This window comes from Neovison vison, chromosome 14, assembly GCF_020171115.1.
Source record: "Neovison vison isolate M4711 chromosome 14, ASM_NN_V1, whole genome shotgun sequence".
In the NCBI taxonomy this organism is placed as follows: domain Eukaryota; kingdom Metazoa; phylum Chordata; class Mammalia; order Carnivora; family Mustelidae; genus Neogale; species Neogale vison.
Window position 1 is genome coordinate 17,914,455 of NC_058104.1, and position 18,837 is coordinate 17,933,291.

At 53.0% G+C, this 18,837-nt stretch overlaps 1 protein-coding gene and 4 non-coding genes across 5 annotated transcripts; 4 read left to right on the forward strand and 1 right to left on the reverse strand.

Annotated features, from left to right (window-relative positions):
- Nucleotides 1-1,480: 1,480 nt before the first annotated feature.
- Nucleotides 1,481-7,182, forward strand: LOC122895381 (putative caspase-16). Its single transcript, XM_044232746.1, has 10 exons — nt 1,481-1,547; nt 1,645-1,733; nt 2,671-2,778; nt 2,915-3,443; nt 3,617-3,839; nt 4,152-4,268; nt 4,680-4,739; nt 5,029-5,135; nt 5,683-5,790; nt 6,198-7,182. The coding sequence occupies exons 4-10, from the start codon at nt 3,348-3,350 to the stop codon at nt 6,384-6,386; spliced, it is 900 nt and encodes a 299-aa protein (XP_044088681.1). The 5' UTR covers nt 1,481-1,547; nt 1,645-1,733; nt 2,671-2,778; nt 2,915-3,347; the 3' UTR covers nt 6,387-7,182.
- On the forward strand, nt 6,650-6,722 carry TRNAR-CCG. The gene has a single exon. It is a non-coding gene; the product is annotated as a tRNA-Arg (tRNA).
- Nucleotides 7,183-8,118: 936 nt separating the features above from the next.
- On the forward strand, nt 8,119-8,191 carry TRNAR-CCU. Its single transcript has one exon. It is a non-coding gene; the product is annotated as a tRNA-Arg (tRNA).
- A 7,606-nt stretch (nt 8,192-15,797) lies between these two features.
- On the forward strand, nt 15,798-15,989 carry LOC122896199. The gene has a single exon (XR_006382376.1). It is a non-coding gene; the product is annotated as a U2 spliceosomal RNA (small nuclear RNA).
- Nucleotides 15,990-18,078: 2,089 nt separating this feature from the next.
- Nucleotides 18,079-18,151, reverse strand: TRNAK-CUU. The gene has a single exon. It is a non-coding gene; the product is annotated as a tRNA-Lys (tRNA).
- Between the last annotated feature and the right edge of the window lie 686 nt (nt 18,152-18,837).

Here is an 18,837-nt window from a genome sequence, read left to right on the forward strand (position 1 = left end):
TGCGAGGTGACTGGGGCGGGCGGCACAGTGGCTCTGGCTGTTCAGGGGGATCCAGAACTCCAAGCGGGTCCCGGTGCTCAGATCCCTTAGCGGGAGAGGACGGCTGTCAGAATGGGCCCCATTCCCTACCCAGAACTTGACATTTGACCCATCCCCTGCTGAGCACTCCCCCTGCCCCCGCCTGGAGCCTGTGCAGAACTGGTGGGTGCATGGTCAGGGGGCCTCCTGCCCCCACAGAGCCCTTCCCAGGTGGCCTGGTGGTAGCCTCGGCAGGCCGCCTGAAGGGTGGTGGGAGTAGACAGCGACAGAACATTCTGTCCCCTAGTCTGTGCGCCAGCCTCTTCCACCCCAGGGCCCTTCCTCAGCCTGTCCCCCATTTAACACTTGCTTCATCTTGAGCTCGCTGTGATGGACCGGACTTCCCAGATGAGGCATCTGGGGCCCCGCTGTGGACAGATGACTCCAGTGGGGGTTTCTACCTGTGAGACAGCACGTGCTACCTCTCCCTGTACCCTTGTGCTCAAGGCTGCCGTGTGCACATGTGCGGGTGGCGTGGGTGGTGTGCAGGAGTGAGGGGGCCGGTGAGAGCTGCGTGTGGACTTCTCGGTGCTGGTGGCTGGCTCGGAAGGGAGACACTCCTGTGTAACAGGATCAGATAGGAGGTGGGCCAAGAGCTAAGAATAGGATTGGGCATAGGCTCCTGGCTCAGGTGGGGGTGTGCCAATGCCAGCCAGGAAGTAGCCCACTGGAGCCAGAGAACAGTACAGGGACTGAGGCAGTGGGGCCTATGGCCTAGGGCTCCAGGGAAGGAGCAGAGTCCAGCTCAGCTCATAAACAGAGCTGATAGGACAGGGCTCAGGGAAAGGACAAGTTCTGGGATCTGGGGCATCGGCACCAGGGGCAGGGAGTACGCTTGGTGCTCAGAGGAAGCCCTCACCCAGCCCCCATGGCCTTCCTGGTGACTGGGACCCTGCAGGTGGCCTCGCAGATGGCAGATGCTAGACAGAGTCTGGAAAGAAAGGTAGTGGGAGGCACTGCCTGGCCCAGCCCATTCCTGGCTTTCAGCTGAGCCCTGCCTCAGCCCAACTCTGCCCTTGCTTTCCCAGGGGAAGTACGGCCTGCAGGGTCCCAGGGTGGCTCTGACACTCAGCAGCCCTGGGGTGTTAGCCTCCACTGTTGCTGTCCTGGAGGGCGTGTTCCGGAGCCTGGGCTTTGAGAGCTGCCAGAAGAGGGAGGCCTCTGTCCAGGTGAGTCCTCACCCGCCTCTGACCTCACCCTCATCCCAGCACCCACACCTAGGCCCACCCTGGGGCCTCCCTGGACTCAGGCTCAGCTTTTGCTCTTATCCTAGGGCTTCCTCGGGGAGCTGGCTGGGTTCCGGGAGCAGCTGGATGCCCTTGGGGGCCCTGTGGGCTGTGCCCTCGTCGCCTTGGTGGCCCCTCGTGGGCAGCTGAGGCAGCCCCAGCAGCTGGTCTGGGAGCTGAGCCGCTGCAGGGCCCTGTGGGGCTGCCCCAAAGTTTTCCTGCTGCTCTCTACGACTCCTGGGGGTGAGTGGGCTGGGCAGGGACACCGGTTTTGGGATGGCACAAAGTAGGGGTGGGAGTGGGCAGGCCCTCCAGGCCCATGTACCATTTCTACACCCAGCTGCCCCTGAGCCCGGAGCCTTCCTCACTGGCCTGAGCCAGCTCTGTGGCCGATTTCCTCACTGGTCTCTGCTGCAGCTGCTGACGGAGGTAGGGGCTCCAGATGGGGAATCCCTGGGAGGGGGTCCGTGCCAGTCACTTCCCCGGCTCTGCTGTGCTCTCCTGACCCTGCTTGGCGGTTAGAGTCATTCACACACACACACACCCATTTGTTTTACAGTTGAATCTTTATCGTCTATGCATGTGGTATATCATTCTTGAGCCCTTGCCTCCTGCCCCACCCATGTCCCTGCTCACAGCCTACTCAGGATTCCTGACACTCCCAGCCGCTTCTCAGCTCACACCTTTGCCCATGCCACTCCCTCTGGCTTGCCCTCCTGTTGTCCCAGCCAGCCTCACACGTTCCCTACCAGGCTGTCACTGATACCCTTCCTTGATTTCCTCGAGTCTGTGCCTCTGCTTCCACCCAGCCCTGTTCATACTTACACAGACAGACGGTGACTGTCTGTCAGACTGCAGGTCCCTAGAAGCCAGAGTGGTGAATGATCCAGTACTGGTCTGGGCTGGAGCCCCAACAGTCTCACTGGGCACTTGGGTGGCCGTTGGTGACCCTGGAGGTGAAGGGTGGGCCCAGGCTCCACTCCACAGCTTTCCCCAGCCTGGTGTCCTCCCCAGGCAGTAGCTACCCTGCGAACCTTCCCAGACAGGCCCTAGCCTGCTCTAGGAAGCGCCCCAGCTCTGCGCACAGTGATCCCTGGGGTGGGGCGTGGTGTGGTTAATGGCATGGCTAGGATCCACTTAAAGACATCTATGTCCAGGGATGCCCATGACATTGAACATGAACTAAGACATCCCCTTCATGCTCTCCCATTCTTTTGTCTGTGTCCTTCCTCCATTTTGGCAGGGGATCCCAAAGAGACTGCGGTAGCCACAAGCTAGGCAGGTTGTTCCCTGAAGCCAGTGCCCTGTTCCCTCCCCAAACTGTACCCCCATAAGAAGCCCCCTATGGGTTCTCTGGTTCCCCCAGGTCTTCTACAGGACAGTCAAAGAGTCAGAGGCCTCCTACTGCCCAGTCCTCCGGAGCTCCTTGAGGGGCGCACTGTGCCTGGGGGATGTGGAACCCTGGGAGCCCCAGGTGAGGGGCACGGGGTGGGGTGAGTGATGTGACAGCAGATGCGAGCAGGACAGAGGCTTGGCGAGACCTGAGATGGGGGGATGTGAGGAGCTGGGAGGTTCTCAGACCACTCTGATGTTCCTTAACTTGTCTGTAGTCAGAACCCAGCCCCAGCACTCACTATGAACTGTCTGGGACCAGAGCCGCCCTCCTGCTGTCCGTGATCCATGGCCGGCCCGGGGCCCAGCATGATGTGGAGGCGCTGGGGGGCCTGTGTCAGGCCCTGAACTTCAAGACCACCCTCAGGACAGACCCTACGGCCCAGGTGAGGCGAAGGCCAGAGCTCTGGTAGGGCTTTGAAGGAAGCTCCCCACTCCACCCCAGGACCCAAGCGACTCTGCGGGGCTTCTCACCGGCTCTGGCTTCCATCCTTCCTGCTACATGTGTGGGGAGCTTGCCTCCTGGGCTTCAGCAGTGTCCCCCGCTGTTTCTCCACTCCTCTGCTCCAGGCCCCAGCAGGACCCTCCAGCTTTTCCTTCGAGGGTCTCAGCTTCCTTCCCAGACACCTGTCAGCTCATTGCTCTCCCCTCATGCCTCTTTCCTTTGTGGAGCATTTTCCCTGCCCTGGCCAAAGACCCAGCTGCAAGAGGCTAGACCACATGATTCTTCCAATTAGGCCATGCCAGGTTTGCAGTGTGTGGGGGAGTGTGTGTTAGAAAAAGGACTTTCTCTGTGGGCCTGAGGTTGGTAGGAGGTGGGAAGTAGGGTGGGCAGGGACTGGACAAGCCTCCCTGGAGGGCCACCAGGCACTGGGTAGGACAAAGCCTGGGCCCAGGCCTCCATCTTGTCCCCACTCCAGGCTTTCCAGGAGGAGATGGCCCAGTTCCGAGAGGGCCTAGATGCCCACGGGGTCCCGGTGAGCTGTGCCCTTGTGGCCCTCATGGCCCATGGGGGGCCACAGGGCCAGCTGCTGGGGGCTGACGGGCAGGAGGTCCAGCCAGAGGCACTGGTGCAGGAGCTGAGCCGCTGCAGGGCCCTGTGGGGCTGCCCCAAGATTTTCCTGCTTCAGGCTTGCCGTGGGGGTGAGTGGGGCCCGCCTGTCCCCTCCCCGCTGAAGGCCAGGCCAGGTCCCCACCTCCTAGGACTTGCTATCCACCTTCTCCAGGAGGCCTCAGCATGGGAGCTTCACGTGCACTGCCCCACCTCCTAGCCTCTTCTAGAAGTCAAGTCTATGAATTTGAGCACTTTACCCTCAGCACATGCATTTCTATCCTTTGGGTCCGTGCAGCCTGGCAGGCCTGCCCTGGATTTCTGGGGGATGGGCTGTGGACCCCTGGGGGCACCCCCAGGTATCTGCTGAGCCAAAGAATCTGCATATCCCCACTCCCTTCCAGGGCAGAGGGACACCGGTGTGGGGCCCACAGCTCTCCCCTGGTTCCGGCGCTGGCTGCAGGCATCACCAACCACCCCCTCACATGCCGATGTCCTCCAGATCTATGCTGATGCCCAAGGTGGGCGTGGCTTCCTGCTGGAGCCCAGGCTTGGCCAGGGCTGATGGGAGGGCTGTCTGGTGTGCCTCTCCAGGGCTCTGATCAGGGTCTTGCCAAGAGGATGGGAAGGAAAACCTTCCGAAACCGCAAGGGCCACTGAAAATTGAGGGCTTCTGCCCCTCCTTAAGCCTCAAAACAACCCTGGAGGCAGGAAGGTGAGACAGCTTTCCTAAGGTCCCACACTCGTAGGTGGCAGAGCTGAGAGACTTGAGTTCTTTCAGTGGTGGTGTTGAGATTTGAGTTCTGATTTGCCTTTTCCACCCTGGGCTAATTCTCTTGACTTCCCCGTGTGCCCGTGAGGCAGGGCTTGGGGGACCTCTGGGGCTGGGAGAGTCCCTGGAGGCTGGGTCAGTGCGTTGCTCCTTCTTCCAGGCCCCACTCCAGGGAGATCTGACCAAGCAGACATCCTGATGGTCTACGCAGCTGCAGAGGGTAAGCCTGCTGCATGGGGAAAGCCTGCTACATGGGGCCCTGCGTCCTGGCTAGATGCCTGGGGTGGCTTTAGGGGGCCACAGCTGGGCAGGGTCAAATTGTATATTCACTCCATGAATATCAAGCACCAAGTTGTTCCAGAAGCCAGAAGTTCCCACTCTTTGGACCATTCCCTTGCCTGACCCCTGGGGTCCTGTCTGTTTGCACTCCTCCCCACCCCTGTTTCTGCCAACAAAGAGCAGCAGGTGGGGCCCAAGCCTGATGCTCTGACCCGGGTCCTCTGGCCTAGGCTGTGTAGCCTATCGGGATGATGAGAAGGGCTCGGACTTTATCCAGACTCTGGTGGAGGTCCTCAGAGCTGACCCCGGGGGAGAGCTCCTGGAGCTGCTGACTGAGGTGTGTTGGGGTTAGGGGCAGAGACCTGGGGAAAGGGGCTGGATTCATCCTTCTCCCCAGCCCTGGTGTTCTGATCACCTCCCATTCACCCTGTGGGCGAGCCAGGCCAGGGCCCCTGGTGAGAGCCACAGGAGGTCTTAGAGGGTTCTGCTCACTGCCGGGTGGAGAAGGCAGTTGCCCACCTGGCAGGGCCCTTGGGGGTTGCGGTCAGGAACAGGGTGAACCAGCAGAGGCTGTGGGGCTGCAGGCTTTATAGTATAAAGAGTGGATGGCGTAATAATAATTTCACAGGCTTGCAGGGAACCGAAGCCCCTCAGACTGAGAGCAAGTGGAGGGTGGGGGAGCCAGCTGGGTCGGAGCCCTTCTTGCTGTGTGCGGGGCACATCTGCCTGGAGCAGAGGGCTCATGGTTAAGCCTCTGAGGCCCCCTGAGGGCCCACAATGGCAAGGTAGCGCTTGAAATTTTAGGCCTTCTCGTCCACTGTGCTCCAGGCTGGGTGCCCAGGGACCTGGCAGTCCCGGGCGCAGGCTGAGTGGGGTCCTCGCAGGTCAACCGCCGGGTGTGTGAACTGGAGGTACTGGGTCCTGATGGCCAGAGGCGCCGCAAGGCCTGCCTGGAGATCCGCAGCTCGCTGAGGCGCCGGCTCTGCTTGCAGGTGGGACTGTGCCCGCTGCCGTTCCGGGGGTGCTGACCACTGGGGGCTACGGCCCAGCGCTGCCGCTGACTCCATCCCCTGTCCTGGTTCCTCTTGTGTAAATGGGCGCAGCAGCGCGGGTGCGGTGCGCGGGTCGCGGAGGTGGGGGGACTGCAGTAAAGGTCTGTGGGTGACCGCAGTGCTCGCGAACAGCGCCTGCCCTCGGGGAGGTGACCCAGTGAGAGAACGCATGCCATGTGACTGGCACCCGTAAGGGTGCACCTGTGCTCCTGGGAGCGGAGGTGGGGGGGTCGGCCTTTCCGCGGGCGCGGGGACCGAGGAACCCGGCCCGGGGCTAGGCTGGGCTGGAGGTTCGGAGAGAGGGCAGCCGGGGCCCACGTCGCTGTCTCAGCTTGCGCATTCCACAGGCGCCCCACGCTGGGGCCGTGGGAATGCAGGAGATGCGGTCTCGGCTTTCACGCTGGTTGGAGCCCGGGCTGGGACCACAGGACTGGACAGAGCACAGCAGGCTGACCGGTGCTGTGATGCGGGAAGCGTGGGGGCTGCACAGGGAGCAGTGGGCAGTCTCTGACCCAACGCGCTCGGGAGCCACGTAGGGGAAGAGCTCCCAAAGCGCGGTTTAGGGCCGGAGCCTGCCGGCCTCACCGGGGCTTGAACTCGTGCTACAGTTCGTTAGGGCGGTCCTCGCCGAGCTGCCGGGACTTGTTTGGTTTGCGGGGCCGGGCCCACAGTTCGCAGCCCCACCCACACAGGGCCCGAGGGGCGGAGCTCCTCGCTGGTAGGAGCATGCGCGTTCTGGTGCACTACACAGGCTCCTGGACCAGCTTTATGAGAGAAGCTGGGGAAACATAGTCGGTGGGGCCGCGTGGCCTAATGGATAAGGCGTCTGATTCCGGATCAGAAGATTGAGGGTTCGAGTCCCTTCGTGGTCGCTGCAGTGCTTGTTTTTCCTCCCTTGACTTTACATTTTCTCTTTGTCCGGACTGCACTCTCCGCGGAACCTGGAAAGGTTTGCGCTGTGCCCCACCTCGCGGCGCACCCTGCAGCACCCGGAAAACCGCCGAGCTCCAGAGTTCTAGCACGCGGTGCTGCGGGGCCTGAACGCACCAGCGGTGTCTGCTGACACCCGCATCGATTCCGGGAACCTCAAACGAGGTCAATATAGTTCAGCCGACCAGAGCTGTTGGATTGTTGCCGGGATGAGGTGGGGGGTGGGGGGTTGTGATGAAAAGTTTTGGAAATAATGACGGTTGGATGATATTGTGCATATAACTGATGCCACTGAATTGTACACTTTTTTTTGAATTGTACACTTAAAAACGGTTTAATTGGCCAATTTAACGTTAAATATATATATATTTTACCACAATAAAAATGTTTTAAAAAATCTAACAGATTATTCCGATTTCTTACAATGATAGTGTACCTAAATGGTTTCTGTGCATATATATGTAAAAGTTTAAACCTAAAGAATATGCCCAGGATTGGGTCATCATTGTACCTGGAAAAAAATGTCTTTACCTGCGGACCCGATTTCTCTCCAAGGGATTCTGGTTAAGCCAGGTAACCTAGGTGATGTAACCTCCTCCCACCAGATGACCGCCAGGGCAGTGGCAGCTGGAGACCTCATTCAGGAAGGTAGGCGCAGGTGACCTGGGGTCCTGTGGGGGTGTTACTTTATCGTTTTTGTGATGCTTCAGCGGTTTGAAATTCATTACGGTGAACATTTTGGAGATGGGAAAGAACACCTGTCCTTTGGTGGGAAAGCTAACGTGGGTTCTCTGACCGTTAGAATCTCCTACTCCACCGACGCATCTAGTCTGAGGAGAGCCATTGCGAAGGGCGCTCAGGGCTAAGACCTCGGGCCACTGGGATCTGTTGAAAACCGCGGAGACCTGGACCCAGGTAACACCTCCTGTCTACGGGGCAGTGTAGGGAGGAGGGCTGGTACCCCTCTTCTCTCCTCTCCCACATTTTGCACAGGCAACTCTTTCTTGCTAATAGTTATAACCGGACCCGGAGTCTCCCAGAAGGAGAGGAAAGTGCTCGGCCAGGATTTGATCCCCAGGCTTCGCTCACCCTAAGTGAGGCTCACACCCTAGTCCAACGAACTGAGCGACGCCTGTGGCCAGTTCTTTGGGCTCCGTCTGCGCATGCGCGGTCTCTCCGCGACCCGGAATGCTTTAGCCGCCGGCCAGGTTAGAGTGCGGGCCGAATGCAGGTGTTGAGGGGCCGGAGAGGGGCAGAGGAATCTGTTTGTAACTGGTGGGAACAACGGGAAGGTATCGAAGAGACTGGTGTAGGACCATTGCAAGACACTTATTGTCGGCCCCGGTGGCCTAATGGATAAGGCATTGGCCTCCTAAGCCAGGGATTGTGGGTTCGAGTCCCACCCGGGGTACAAAGGGCTAAGTTTTAGACCCCCTCCAAGGGGGGAAAAAGTGAAATGTTTGTGCAGTGGAGGAAACCAAATTAAAGGTGCTTGAGGTTGCCCAGCCCTAGTCCTAAACTACTAAATTGGTTGTCTTTATTTTCTAATAAGGGGTGCACGTTTCCAGCTTTCAGAAAGGAATACTTGCATCATTCACCTTTTAAAAATAACCATCCATTCTACTTGATGATATAAAGGAATAATTGTTCATTTTTCCAGGTATATTAATTTTATAGTGGTTCTATATATTTTTAAAAGTTCTTTTATAAACAGACCAAAGGCAATTATTTGGAGATTAAATTATATGACAACTGTTTTTCTTTAAAACACCGGCTGAGTGCTGACAATAGTTATAAATACAGTAACGTATACTTGCAAGTTGCTTTCAGATGAGATCTGAAATGTTCTCAGCACACACGCAGAAAAGGTAGCTATGTGAAGGACGGTTGTGTTAACAGTGGTAAATATTTCACAAACGTATGTGTGTATCAAATCATCACATTGTGCACCTTCAGTATATATCATTTTTATTTGTCAATTATCTGTCCATAAAGCTAGGGAAAATACAATGGGTTGCTTGGAGGTATAGACAAAACAAGGTAATGGTTGCTAATGGCGTAAGTTGCTAATGGCTTAAGCTGGGGGATGAGGACCCCTTAAACTATTTCTCTGCTTTAGTGCATGTCTGGAGTAGTCCATAATAAAGTCTCCTCTTTTGTTTTTTTTTTAAAAAGATTTTATTTATTTACTTGACAGACAGAGATCACAAGCAAGCAGGCAGAGAGGCAGACAGAGAGAAGAGGAAACAGGCCCCCCGCTGAGCAGAGAGCCAAATGCGGGGCTGGATCCCAGAAACCCTGGGATCATGACCCGAGCCAAAGGCAGAGGCTTTAACCCACTGAGCCACCCAGGCACCCCATGAAGTCTCCTCTTTTTTTCTTTTTTTTTTTTTTAAGAATTTATTTATTTATTTGACAGAGAGAGATCACAAGTAGGCAGAGAGGCAGGCAGAGAGAGAGAGGAAGGGAAGCAGGCTCCCTGCTGAGCAGAGAGCCCGATGCGGGACTTGATCCCAGGATCCTGGGATCATGACCTGAGCCGAAGGCAGTGGCCCAACCCACTGAGCCACCCAGGCGCCCATCCTCTTTTTTTCATCCATGCAATCCCTGTCTTCATCCTGGAGATAGAAATCTCCCAACTTCCGCACATGGTGTAGAGTAAAATCAGAAACCTCCTATACCACATGTTTATGGAAGGGAAGACCACTGGAGCTTTGCCATATACATATACAAAAATAGTTCTCTTTTTAAAATTAACATATAATGTATTATTTCCCCCGGGGGGACAGGTCTGTGAATCATCAGGCTTACACATTTCACAGCACTCACCATAGCACATACCCTCCCCAATGTCCATCATCCAGCCACCCTCTCCCTACCCCACCATCCCCTAGCAGCCCTCAGTTTGTTTCATGAGATTAAGAATCTCTTATGGTTTGTCTCCCTCCTGATCCCATCTTGTCTTGTTTTTTTCCCTCCCTATCCCCACGACCTCCCACTGCCTCTCAACGTCCTCATATCAATGAGATTATATGATAATTGTCTTTTTCTTTTTTTTTTTGATAATTGTCTTTTTCTGATTCATAAAATATAGTTCCCTTTTGCCTTCAAAAACCACAAGTGAGACTCTTCTGTTCCTCCAGCTTTGGCCTTACTTCTCCCACTTTCCCAAATATCTGGAAACCCGTTATTCCCCCTGGAATCAACAAGGTCATCTCATGTGTCTCCCACCATCGTGGGAGGAGACTGGGGACTGCAGAGCTATCCAAGGATGCTGGTGCTTCCCTTGCCAATGTTTCTACATGCCTTCTTGAAAGGTATGTCTTCTGGGCGATGTCAGCAGGTGGTGGGTGTCCGCATCATGTGTGCTAGATCTGCTCCAGCATCCCCATCTAAGTCTTTGGCTTCCTTTTTCTACTCGATGCCAGGGACGTTCTTACATCTCAGTCTCATTATAGGCTACCAATGAGTTCAATGCTTAGCCAACCAACCCAGAAACATGGCAGAACCACATTCAGTGGCACAAAATAACATGTTAAGTATAGGCATTCTGGAAAGTGCTCCCAGGTCAATAAAACACCAGATGAACAATCGTATCTCATCCTCCTTACTCCAATGACCTTAGGTTCCTTCCCACATGTATTTCCTGGGTCTCTGCTGGCATAAATGAGCACCACTTGCAATTCTTTGGTTGAATAAGCTATTTCCTCAGCACGCTGATCTGGCTGTACTCATGGGGCCACATGGGGCCAGTGTTAACAAGGGTGGTTGGTGTGGGCTTTGTGGAGCACTGCCATCCCCTTGGAAGACAAGTGCTCTGGGTAAGATTATTATAGGACATTGAAACATGGGAAGCCTCCTCTCCAGATTCCAAACTGATTTTGCTGACAAGGAAACCCAGGTCAACTTTGTTTGAGCCCACCCAGAGGTCTCCACGTCTTTGGCCCAACTCCTTCATAATCAGGGCCATTTCTTTCACATGAAAGATTTCCTGAGGCTGTGAACTCAACTTCCAATGTTGTTCCACAACACGTACATTTCAATGATGGGTTCGATCTTTAGCAATATCAGCCCCACAGCTATAAGATTATTTCATGCCAATCATGTAATGTCCCTGGGCTTCTGAACATGACTTAGGCTGAAAGTTTAAAGACCCGGTCTTGCCATTTCCTTTTGGTGAACAAACCAGTGGCCCCCAAAAGAATCCCTTCCAGGCCACAGTCCTCATAATCACCTTTGCTGCCACAGCACTTAAGGACAGCAGCCACATGGTCCTTCCGGGCACTGTTTCATCATAATCAACCAAGTGATATGTGGCTTGATTGTGATGCCACCGTGTGCCGTTAGTGACTGGTATCCCATTTCCCCCTGGCAAGGAGCTTGGCTGCTTTCAAACTTCTAACCAAACCAAGGTCCAGGCAGCAAACCCATCCGTGGGTGTTGGGGGAACCAGAGAAGGTTTGTCAAAGGATACAAACTTTCAGATGTAAGAGGAATGAGTTGCTGGGAACCTAATTTGTAGCATGGTGATGAGAGTGAGTAATACTGTATGGTGAGCTTGAAATTTGCTAAGGGGGTAGATTTGGAGTAACCACGTGACTTGATGGGTGTGTTCATTAGCTTGATTGTGGGGATCAGTCCACAATGTATACGGATACAAAACAACTACATTGAACACCCTCAATATGTAGGGGTTTGTCAGTGCTATCAAGCTGGGGTGGGCGAAAGAAAAGCCATCCCTGATTTTAACAGACTATTGGAAGAACAATGGTTAACGAGGTACAAAGAGTGGCCCCCGAGGCAGTGGAGGAGGCAGAAAGGTACCACAGAAAGGAGCTCCGACCTGCAGAGCCGCAGGCCAAGGGGAGAGGTTGTGGTCATGAAACGTCAGAAGCTTGCAGAGGGCCTCGAGGAGCTTGGGAGCAGATTTCGGAGAAAGAGTGCGGCGCGGCTAGCCTGGGTGTCACTGAGTTCCGAGGAGGGTCCCCCCGCAGGCGGCTCCCGCCGGAGCCTCTCAGGAGCCGTGATGAGGCGGATTCTGTGTGGGTTGGGAGATCTCATGCTGGGTTCAGCTGGTGTTCCTGGAGCAAACGGTTACTTCCGGGATAAGGGGGGCGGGGCGCGGCTTGGCGGGAACAGGAAACCGGAAGCGGCACGTCCCTTCGTCCTCCAGCCGCTCAGTCGAGGCCTCCCGTCTGCAAAACCTAACGCGGGTCCGCTGGCCAAGCAGAGTGGCACCCAGTAGGGTCTAGAAGGGTGAGCAGGAAGCAGGGAGAGAAGAGTGTGATAACTTGCGCCCCTGCCCTGCCTCGCCGACCGCGCCCCTTCCTTCCAGCCGCTTCGTGAGCGCGCTCCGGTCATGCTCCCCGCCTCAGGCTTGCCCCCGGAGAGCTGTTGCCTCAGCTGTTGGAACCAGACTCCCCAGATGAGGTTCTGAGGTTGAGTCCCCTGCTGGCCGCCTGGCACGGAAGACCACACACCCCCGAGCCGGGGAGGGTTTTGAGAAAGGCTGGGGCGCCTCAATGCGGCCTCTATTCCGATCCTCGCCCGCGGTGGCTGCGGATAGACCGGAGGCGCTGGGAGACGAGCTGCGCTTGGCCCGGGGGAATGATGCGGCTGCTGCCGAGTATCTTTTTTTTTTTTTTTAAGTTTTAATTTTAATTCCATTTAGTTAACATAGTGTGACATTAGAGTCAGGTGTACAGTATAGTGACTGGGCACTTCCGACACGACCGGGTTTATCTCAGGAGCTTGCGCCATCCCCTTCCCCCATTCCCTCCCCCCGCCCCCCTTCTCCAGCAACCAGCCGTTTGTTCTCTGTGGTTAAGAGGCGGCTTCTTGATTTGTCTCTCTCCTCTACTCTCCCTTTGCTTGTTTGTTTTGTTTCTTAAATTCCACATACGTGTGAACTCATGTGGCATTCGTCTTTCTTGGGCTGACTTATCTTGCTTAGTATTATACTCCCGGGCTCCACCTGTGCAAACGGCAAGATTGTTTTCTTTTTTGAGGCTGAGTAATATTCCGCTTTTTATAGCTACACATACCACATCTTTTTTATCCTCATCAGTCGAGGGACACTTGGGCTGCTTCCATAATTTGGCTGTTGTAGAAAATTCTGCTATAAACATCAGGGTACATGAATCCCTGAATTTTTGTGCTTGTGTTGGTTGGGTAAATACTCAGTAGCGCAATTGTTGGGTCAAAAGGTAATTATTTTTTAACTTTTTGAGGAACGTCTGTACTGTCTTGTAGGGTGGCTGCAGCAGTTTGCTTTCCTGTCAACAGTGCATGAGGGTTCCTCTTTCTCTGCATCCTCGCCAACACCTGCTGTTTCTTCTTTTGTTGACTTTAGCCATTCTGACAGGTGTGAGATGATATCACATTATAGTTTTGATTTGCACTTCTCTGATGATGAGTGACGATGAGCATTTTTTCATGTCTGTTTGCTGTCTGGATATCTTCTTTGGAGAAATGTCTGTTCGTGCCTATTTTTTAATTTTTTAAAAAGGTTTTTAAAAGATTTTATTTTTTTTAAAGTAATCTCTACACCCAAGTGGGGTGTGAATTTCACAACTCTGAGATCAAGGGTCACATGCTCCATGGACTGAGCCAGCCAGGTCCCACGTGCTCATTTTTCAGTTGGATTATGCCTTTTTTGGAATCTGGAGTTTATAAGTTCTTCATATATTTTGGATGCTAACCCTTTATCAAATATGTCATTTACAAATATCTTCTCCCATTCCATTGCTTACCTTTTATACCTTTTAGGTTTTTGTTCATCATTAACTTTACTGTGCAGAAGTTTTTATTTTGATGTAGTCTCCATGGTTTTTTTTTTTTTTTTCTCTTGCCTCTGGACACGTGTCTAGCCAGAAGTTGCTACAGCTGATGTCAGAGAAATTATTGCCTGTGTTCTCCTCTAAGAGTTTTATGGTTTCAGGTCTCACATTTAGGTCTGTAAAACATTTTCAATTTATCGTTGTGTATGGTGTAAGGAAGTTGTCCGTTTCATTCTTTTGCTTGTAGCTGTCTGATTTTCCCAGCACCATTTGTTGAACAGATGGTCTTTTTTGCATTGGACATTCTTTCCTACTTTGTCAAAGGTTAATTGACCATATAATTGTGGATTTATTTGGGGTACCTGGCTGGCTCAGAAAAGCATGCAACTCTTTTTTTTTTTTTTTTTAAAGATTTTATTTATTTGGTTGACAGAGAGAGATCACAAGTAGGCAGAGAGGCAGGCAGAGAGAGAGAGAGAGGAGGAAGCAGGCTCCCTGCTGAGCAGAGAGCCCGATGCAGGACTCGATCCCAGGACCCTGAGATCATGACCTGAGCCGAAGGCAGCGGCCCAACCCACTGAGCCACCCAGGCGCCCAAGCATGCAACTCTTGATCTTGGAGTCATGAGGTTGAGCCCCACCTTGGGGGTAGAGATTAGTTAAGTAATAAATATTTTAATTGTGGATTTATTTCTGGGTTTTCTCTTCTGTTTCCTGATCTATGTGTCTGTTTTTGTGCCTCTACCATACTGTTTTGGTTACTACAACTTTGTAATGTAATTGAAGTCAGGAACTGTGATGCCTCCAGCTTTGCTTTTCTTTTTCAAGATTGCTTTGGCTAGAGCTGGCTGCCTGGGTGGCTCAGTCATCTGACTTGATTTTGGCTCAGGTCAAGCTCTGCATCGGGCTCTGTGCTCCTCGTGGGGTCTGCTGCAGATTCTCTCCTTTCCTCTCCCTCTGCCCCTCCTCCCCACTTATGCACTCTTTCTAGGTAAATACATGAAATCTTAAAAAAAAAAAAGATTTCTCTGGCTATTCAGAGTCTCTGATGGTTCCATACAAATTTTAGGATTCTCTTTTCCCATTCTGTGAAAAATGCTGTTGGTATCCTGACAGGGTTTACCTTAAATGTGTAGATTGCTTTGGACAGTATAGACATTTTAACAATATTCACTCTTCTAATCCATGAACATGGAATGTCTTTCCATTTCTTTGCATTGTCTTTGGTTTCTTTCCTCAATGTTTCATAGTTTGCAGAGTACCAGTCCCTCACCTCCTTGGTTAGGCTGTTGGAGAGCATCTTGAATGCACTGAGACAAAAGAATGACATGGTTGTGTTGACTGATGATCAATTCTAAGCACTCTGGCAGCCTGGAAAGCAGCCCATGTGTCCTTCACCTGAAGGGCCAATGAAGCTGAAGACCAGGCTTGGGGCCTTGGTGTAAAAGGAGCTGATGCTGAGAAAAAGCTGAATTCTCACCATTGGCAGATTGCCAATGTCAGGGTGCTGAGAGGGAAGAAGTGGGACCCAGAGACTTGGAATGGGGCTAGGTGGGCTGATGGATGGAGACCTAAGCCTCCACCCTTCTGCCTCAAGGATGGGAGGAACCTCAGATGAAGCCAATGCTTACGAGACAATGTTTCATCTCTTTAGGATTCTACTCCTCCTCCAGGCCACTGGGCTGAACACGGGTCCCATCACAACTGAGAAAGTCCAGCCACAGCTCAGAAGGAGGGGTACTCTAAACCCAGCGCCATAGTACCTTGGTAACGCATCAGCAGTAACCCATCCTGGATCAGGGTTGGGAGCATAAAAAGCTGGAAAAGGGACAGATGATCTCTATGGGACTCTTCCTTGGCATAGACCTTAAAACCCCAGCAAGCATCCCTCCAACTGTTTATAATACACAGCCTTCTTGGCTTCCTGAAATGAAGTAGAGTTGCCAGAAATACCGCGGCAAACGGTGGAGAAAAGAATCAGAAGGGACAGAGACACAGGCATGCTAGAGTGGCCGGCACCATCAGAGCAAACAACTGCTGCTATTTGTGTGTCTTGGCAGTGCCTGGAGGCAATGCCGTTTACCAAGGGAATAACGCATGCCCAGTGGAGGGGATGCACCAGCATCTTTGAGAAGCTTGGGAGTGATGTTCTTTGATCTGCCAGGTACTGTGACATATCCAAAGTAGAAGGTAAGCCTGTGTACCTTGCATCTCCTATTATTAAGAAAGAAGCCTAGTAATCACTTCTCCGCCTTTTGGCTAAGATCAAGTGTAGTATCTGTTCTTATCAGTTTAATATCTGATACGTCCTCTATCCGAGGACAGTATATTAAATGGAATTTTGGAGTAAGGAGTTGGAATAGGAGCTTGCTCCGATCCACTCCACGCATTCACCTGGTATTGCAGTATCTCCAGGAATGGTGCACCCTCCCCACTAAAGTAGTAAATAAAAAATTTGGGAGAAAAAAAAAAAAAGAAAGAAGCCTAGCACTCGGTAGGACCCCATGATGGTTAATTTATGTCACCTTGGCCAGGCTGTGGTGCCCAAATGTTTGGTCAAACACAAGTCTAGGTGTTGCTGTAAAAGTAATTTTTTTTAGATGCAACTAACATTTTAGTATATGTGCTGCTGAAGCGAGCACAAGATGCAACTAACATTTAGATCAGTAGACTTGGTGAAGCAGATGACCTTCCATAATGCAGGTGGGCCTTGTCCAATCAGTTGAAGGTCTTGGGAGCAAAGACTAGGCTCCCTCAGGAGGAAGGAATGCTACCTCTGAGGCATTCTGACTCAAGACTGCAGTATCTACTTTTGCTGGAACTTCCAGCTGTCAACCTGTGAGCCAGTTCTTTAAAAATCAATCCAGGGGCACCTGGGTGGTTCAGTGGGTTGGGCCTCTGCCTTCGGCTCAGGTCATGGTCTCAGGGTCCTGGAATCGAGCGTCAGGTTGGGCTCTCTGTTTGGCGGGGAGCCTGCTTCCCCTTGTCTCTCTCTGCCTGCCTCTCTGCTTACTTGTGATCTTTCGCTCTGTCAAAAAAATAAATAAAATCTTTTAAAAAAAAAGCAATCCAGATAGATCTCTGTCTTTTCTATCTTTTTATGTTCTGTTTCCCCAGAGAACTCTGAAAAATACAGTCTCTCTCTTTATTAATTTGAGAGAAAGAGAGAGCCTGAGGGAGAGTGAGCAGTGAGGAGGGGCAGAGGGAGAGAGAGTCCCAAGCAGATTCCATGCTAAGCACAGAGCCCACTGTGGGGCTTCCATCTCCTAACCCTGAGATCACAGCCTGAGCCAAAACCAAGAGTCTTTCGCTTGATGGAGTGAGCCATCCAGGTGTCCCAAATACAATCTCTTTTGGATGGGTAGGGTGCCCTGGCCCAGCCACCAAGAGGCACCTGGCACATGTCTCCTCAATCCCTAGCCCACTTCCTCACCCCCATGGAAGCGTGGGTTTTCTGGGATGCAGCAGGACCTAGAGAGGCTGGGTGCCAGAGCAGCAGAAGTGGCCGGAGGAATGGACCCCTGGAAACCAACATTACTCTGAGGACCCGACATCCTGCCTCACGGCTGTTGACCAGCCTCAGGATCTGGGTCGCTAAGCCTTTGGACTCTCATATCCTTCCACAGAAAGAAACCCACAGTTCCCTCTCTGCTTGCTTCTCAACAAGTGGACACACTAACCTGTCCTCAGAGTATCCCATGATTTCTTTTTCTTTTTTTTTTTTAAAGATTTTTTCTTTATTTTTCTGACAGAGATCACAAGTAGGCAGAGAGGCAGGCAGAGAGAGAGGAGGAAGCAGGCTCCCTGCAGAGCAGAGAGCCCAATGTGGGGCTCAATCCCAGGACCCTGGGATCATGACCTGAGCCGAAGGCAGAGGCTTAACCCACTGAGCCACCCAGGCGCCCCTATCCCATGATTTCTAATTTTTACTTCAGAAAGAGGAGAGGGGTTGGGACAGGGCTGGACTGTCCACCAACGAGGGAAGTCTGGGCGGGGGGCGCACTACTGGAGAAGACCAGGGTCAGGAAGAAGGAGCACCCCCATTACAGATGGGGCCCCATGTGGGCCCCCAGTCAGGGCCAGAGTTGATGAGGTTCCACCTTTAGCTGAAAATCCACTCCATGCTGTTTATCTGTAGCTCTCCCTCAGCCCACAGAGCTGAGACTTAACCCCGTAAGTAGTGGGTTCGAGTGGACTTAACCCCTTAAGCTGTGGGTTTGAGCCCTACGTTGGGCGATATTCTTGGGTTGGGCTGCTTAGTGCCTGACCAGATTGCCAACTTCAAGGAAGTTACTCGAAGGGGAACTCCTCAGAGAGGCTTCTGACTGCTGTGTGTACTGTACGTGGAACTTTCACATAAATTTCAACTTTTGTAAAATTAAAAATTACATATAATAGAATCTAAACAATGGAAGCAAGTTGCCCAGCATCCTGGCCTCCCTGGACCGGGACAGGTTCCTCTTAGTAAAGGGTAGAACCAGTCCCCTGTTTAGTTGTAGGGCTATCAGGACAAAAAGCCACGCCCAACGTGGGGCTCGAACCCACGACCCTGAGATTAAGAGTCTCATGCTCTACCGACTGAGCTAGCCGGGCGGATGTGGGGCACCACACTGCCACAGGCTGCCAGGCATATTGGGAAACTTTGCTGTTCTGAGCCTGTTAAGGACAGGTCCTGGAGCCTCTGCGTGCTCCCTCCCCGGCACAACGCTGAATTCGAGTTCCTTTCTGCAAGGAACCAGGGCAGGCCACTGTGCGCCGTGCTGTGCTGTCAGTGTGTCTGTGTGGCCCAGTGGCTCAGGGGAGCCGGGTGTGGGGTGAGGGCATGAGGCTGAGCGTCACGGGGGCTGGCCAGTAAGGAACGTGGTGTGATCCTCTACTAGGATGTGAGAGGTGCCAGGTTCCAGTCACAGACGATCCGTGGGCTTCCAGCTGTCCCCCCTTTTTAGTGGGCAGCAAGAAGCGAATCCGAAGGACTCCAGGGGCTTGCTGTCGGGACAAGCCGGGAAAACTCTCCTCCCCAAGTCGGTGCTGGACCCTTGTTAGCGCAAGAGGAAAGAGAAGATGGGGCAGCTGCCCGTTTGGGAAGAAGTGAGCCCTGATCTCAGTTCTGACCCCTACATCGGGGTTCCAAAGTTGCTAGGAGCTTCTGGGGTCAAGCCCGGGTCTGGAGTTGGGGGGCAGGAGAGGGCTTGAATGAGGACAGGAGCCCTGAAGTCCTTCCCCGACTTGGAGGCTCGACTGGGCTAGGCTGGCCGGTTGGAAGGCAGCAGAGACTCATT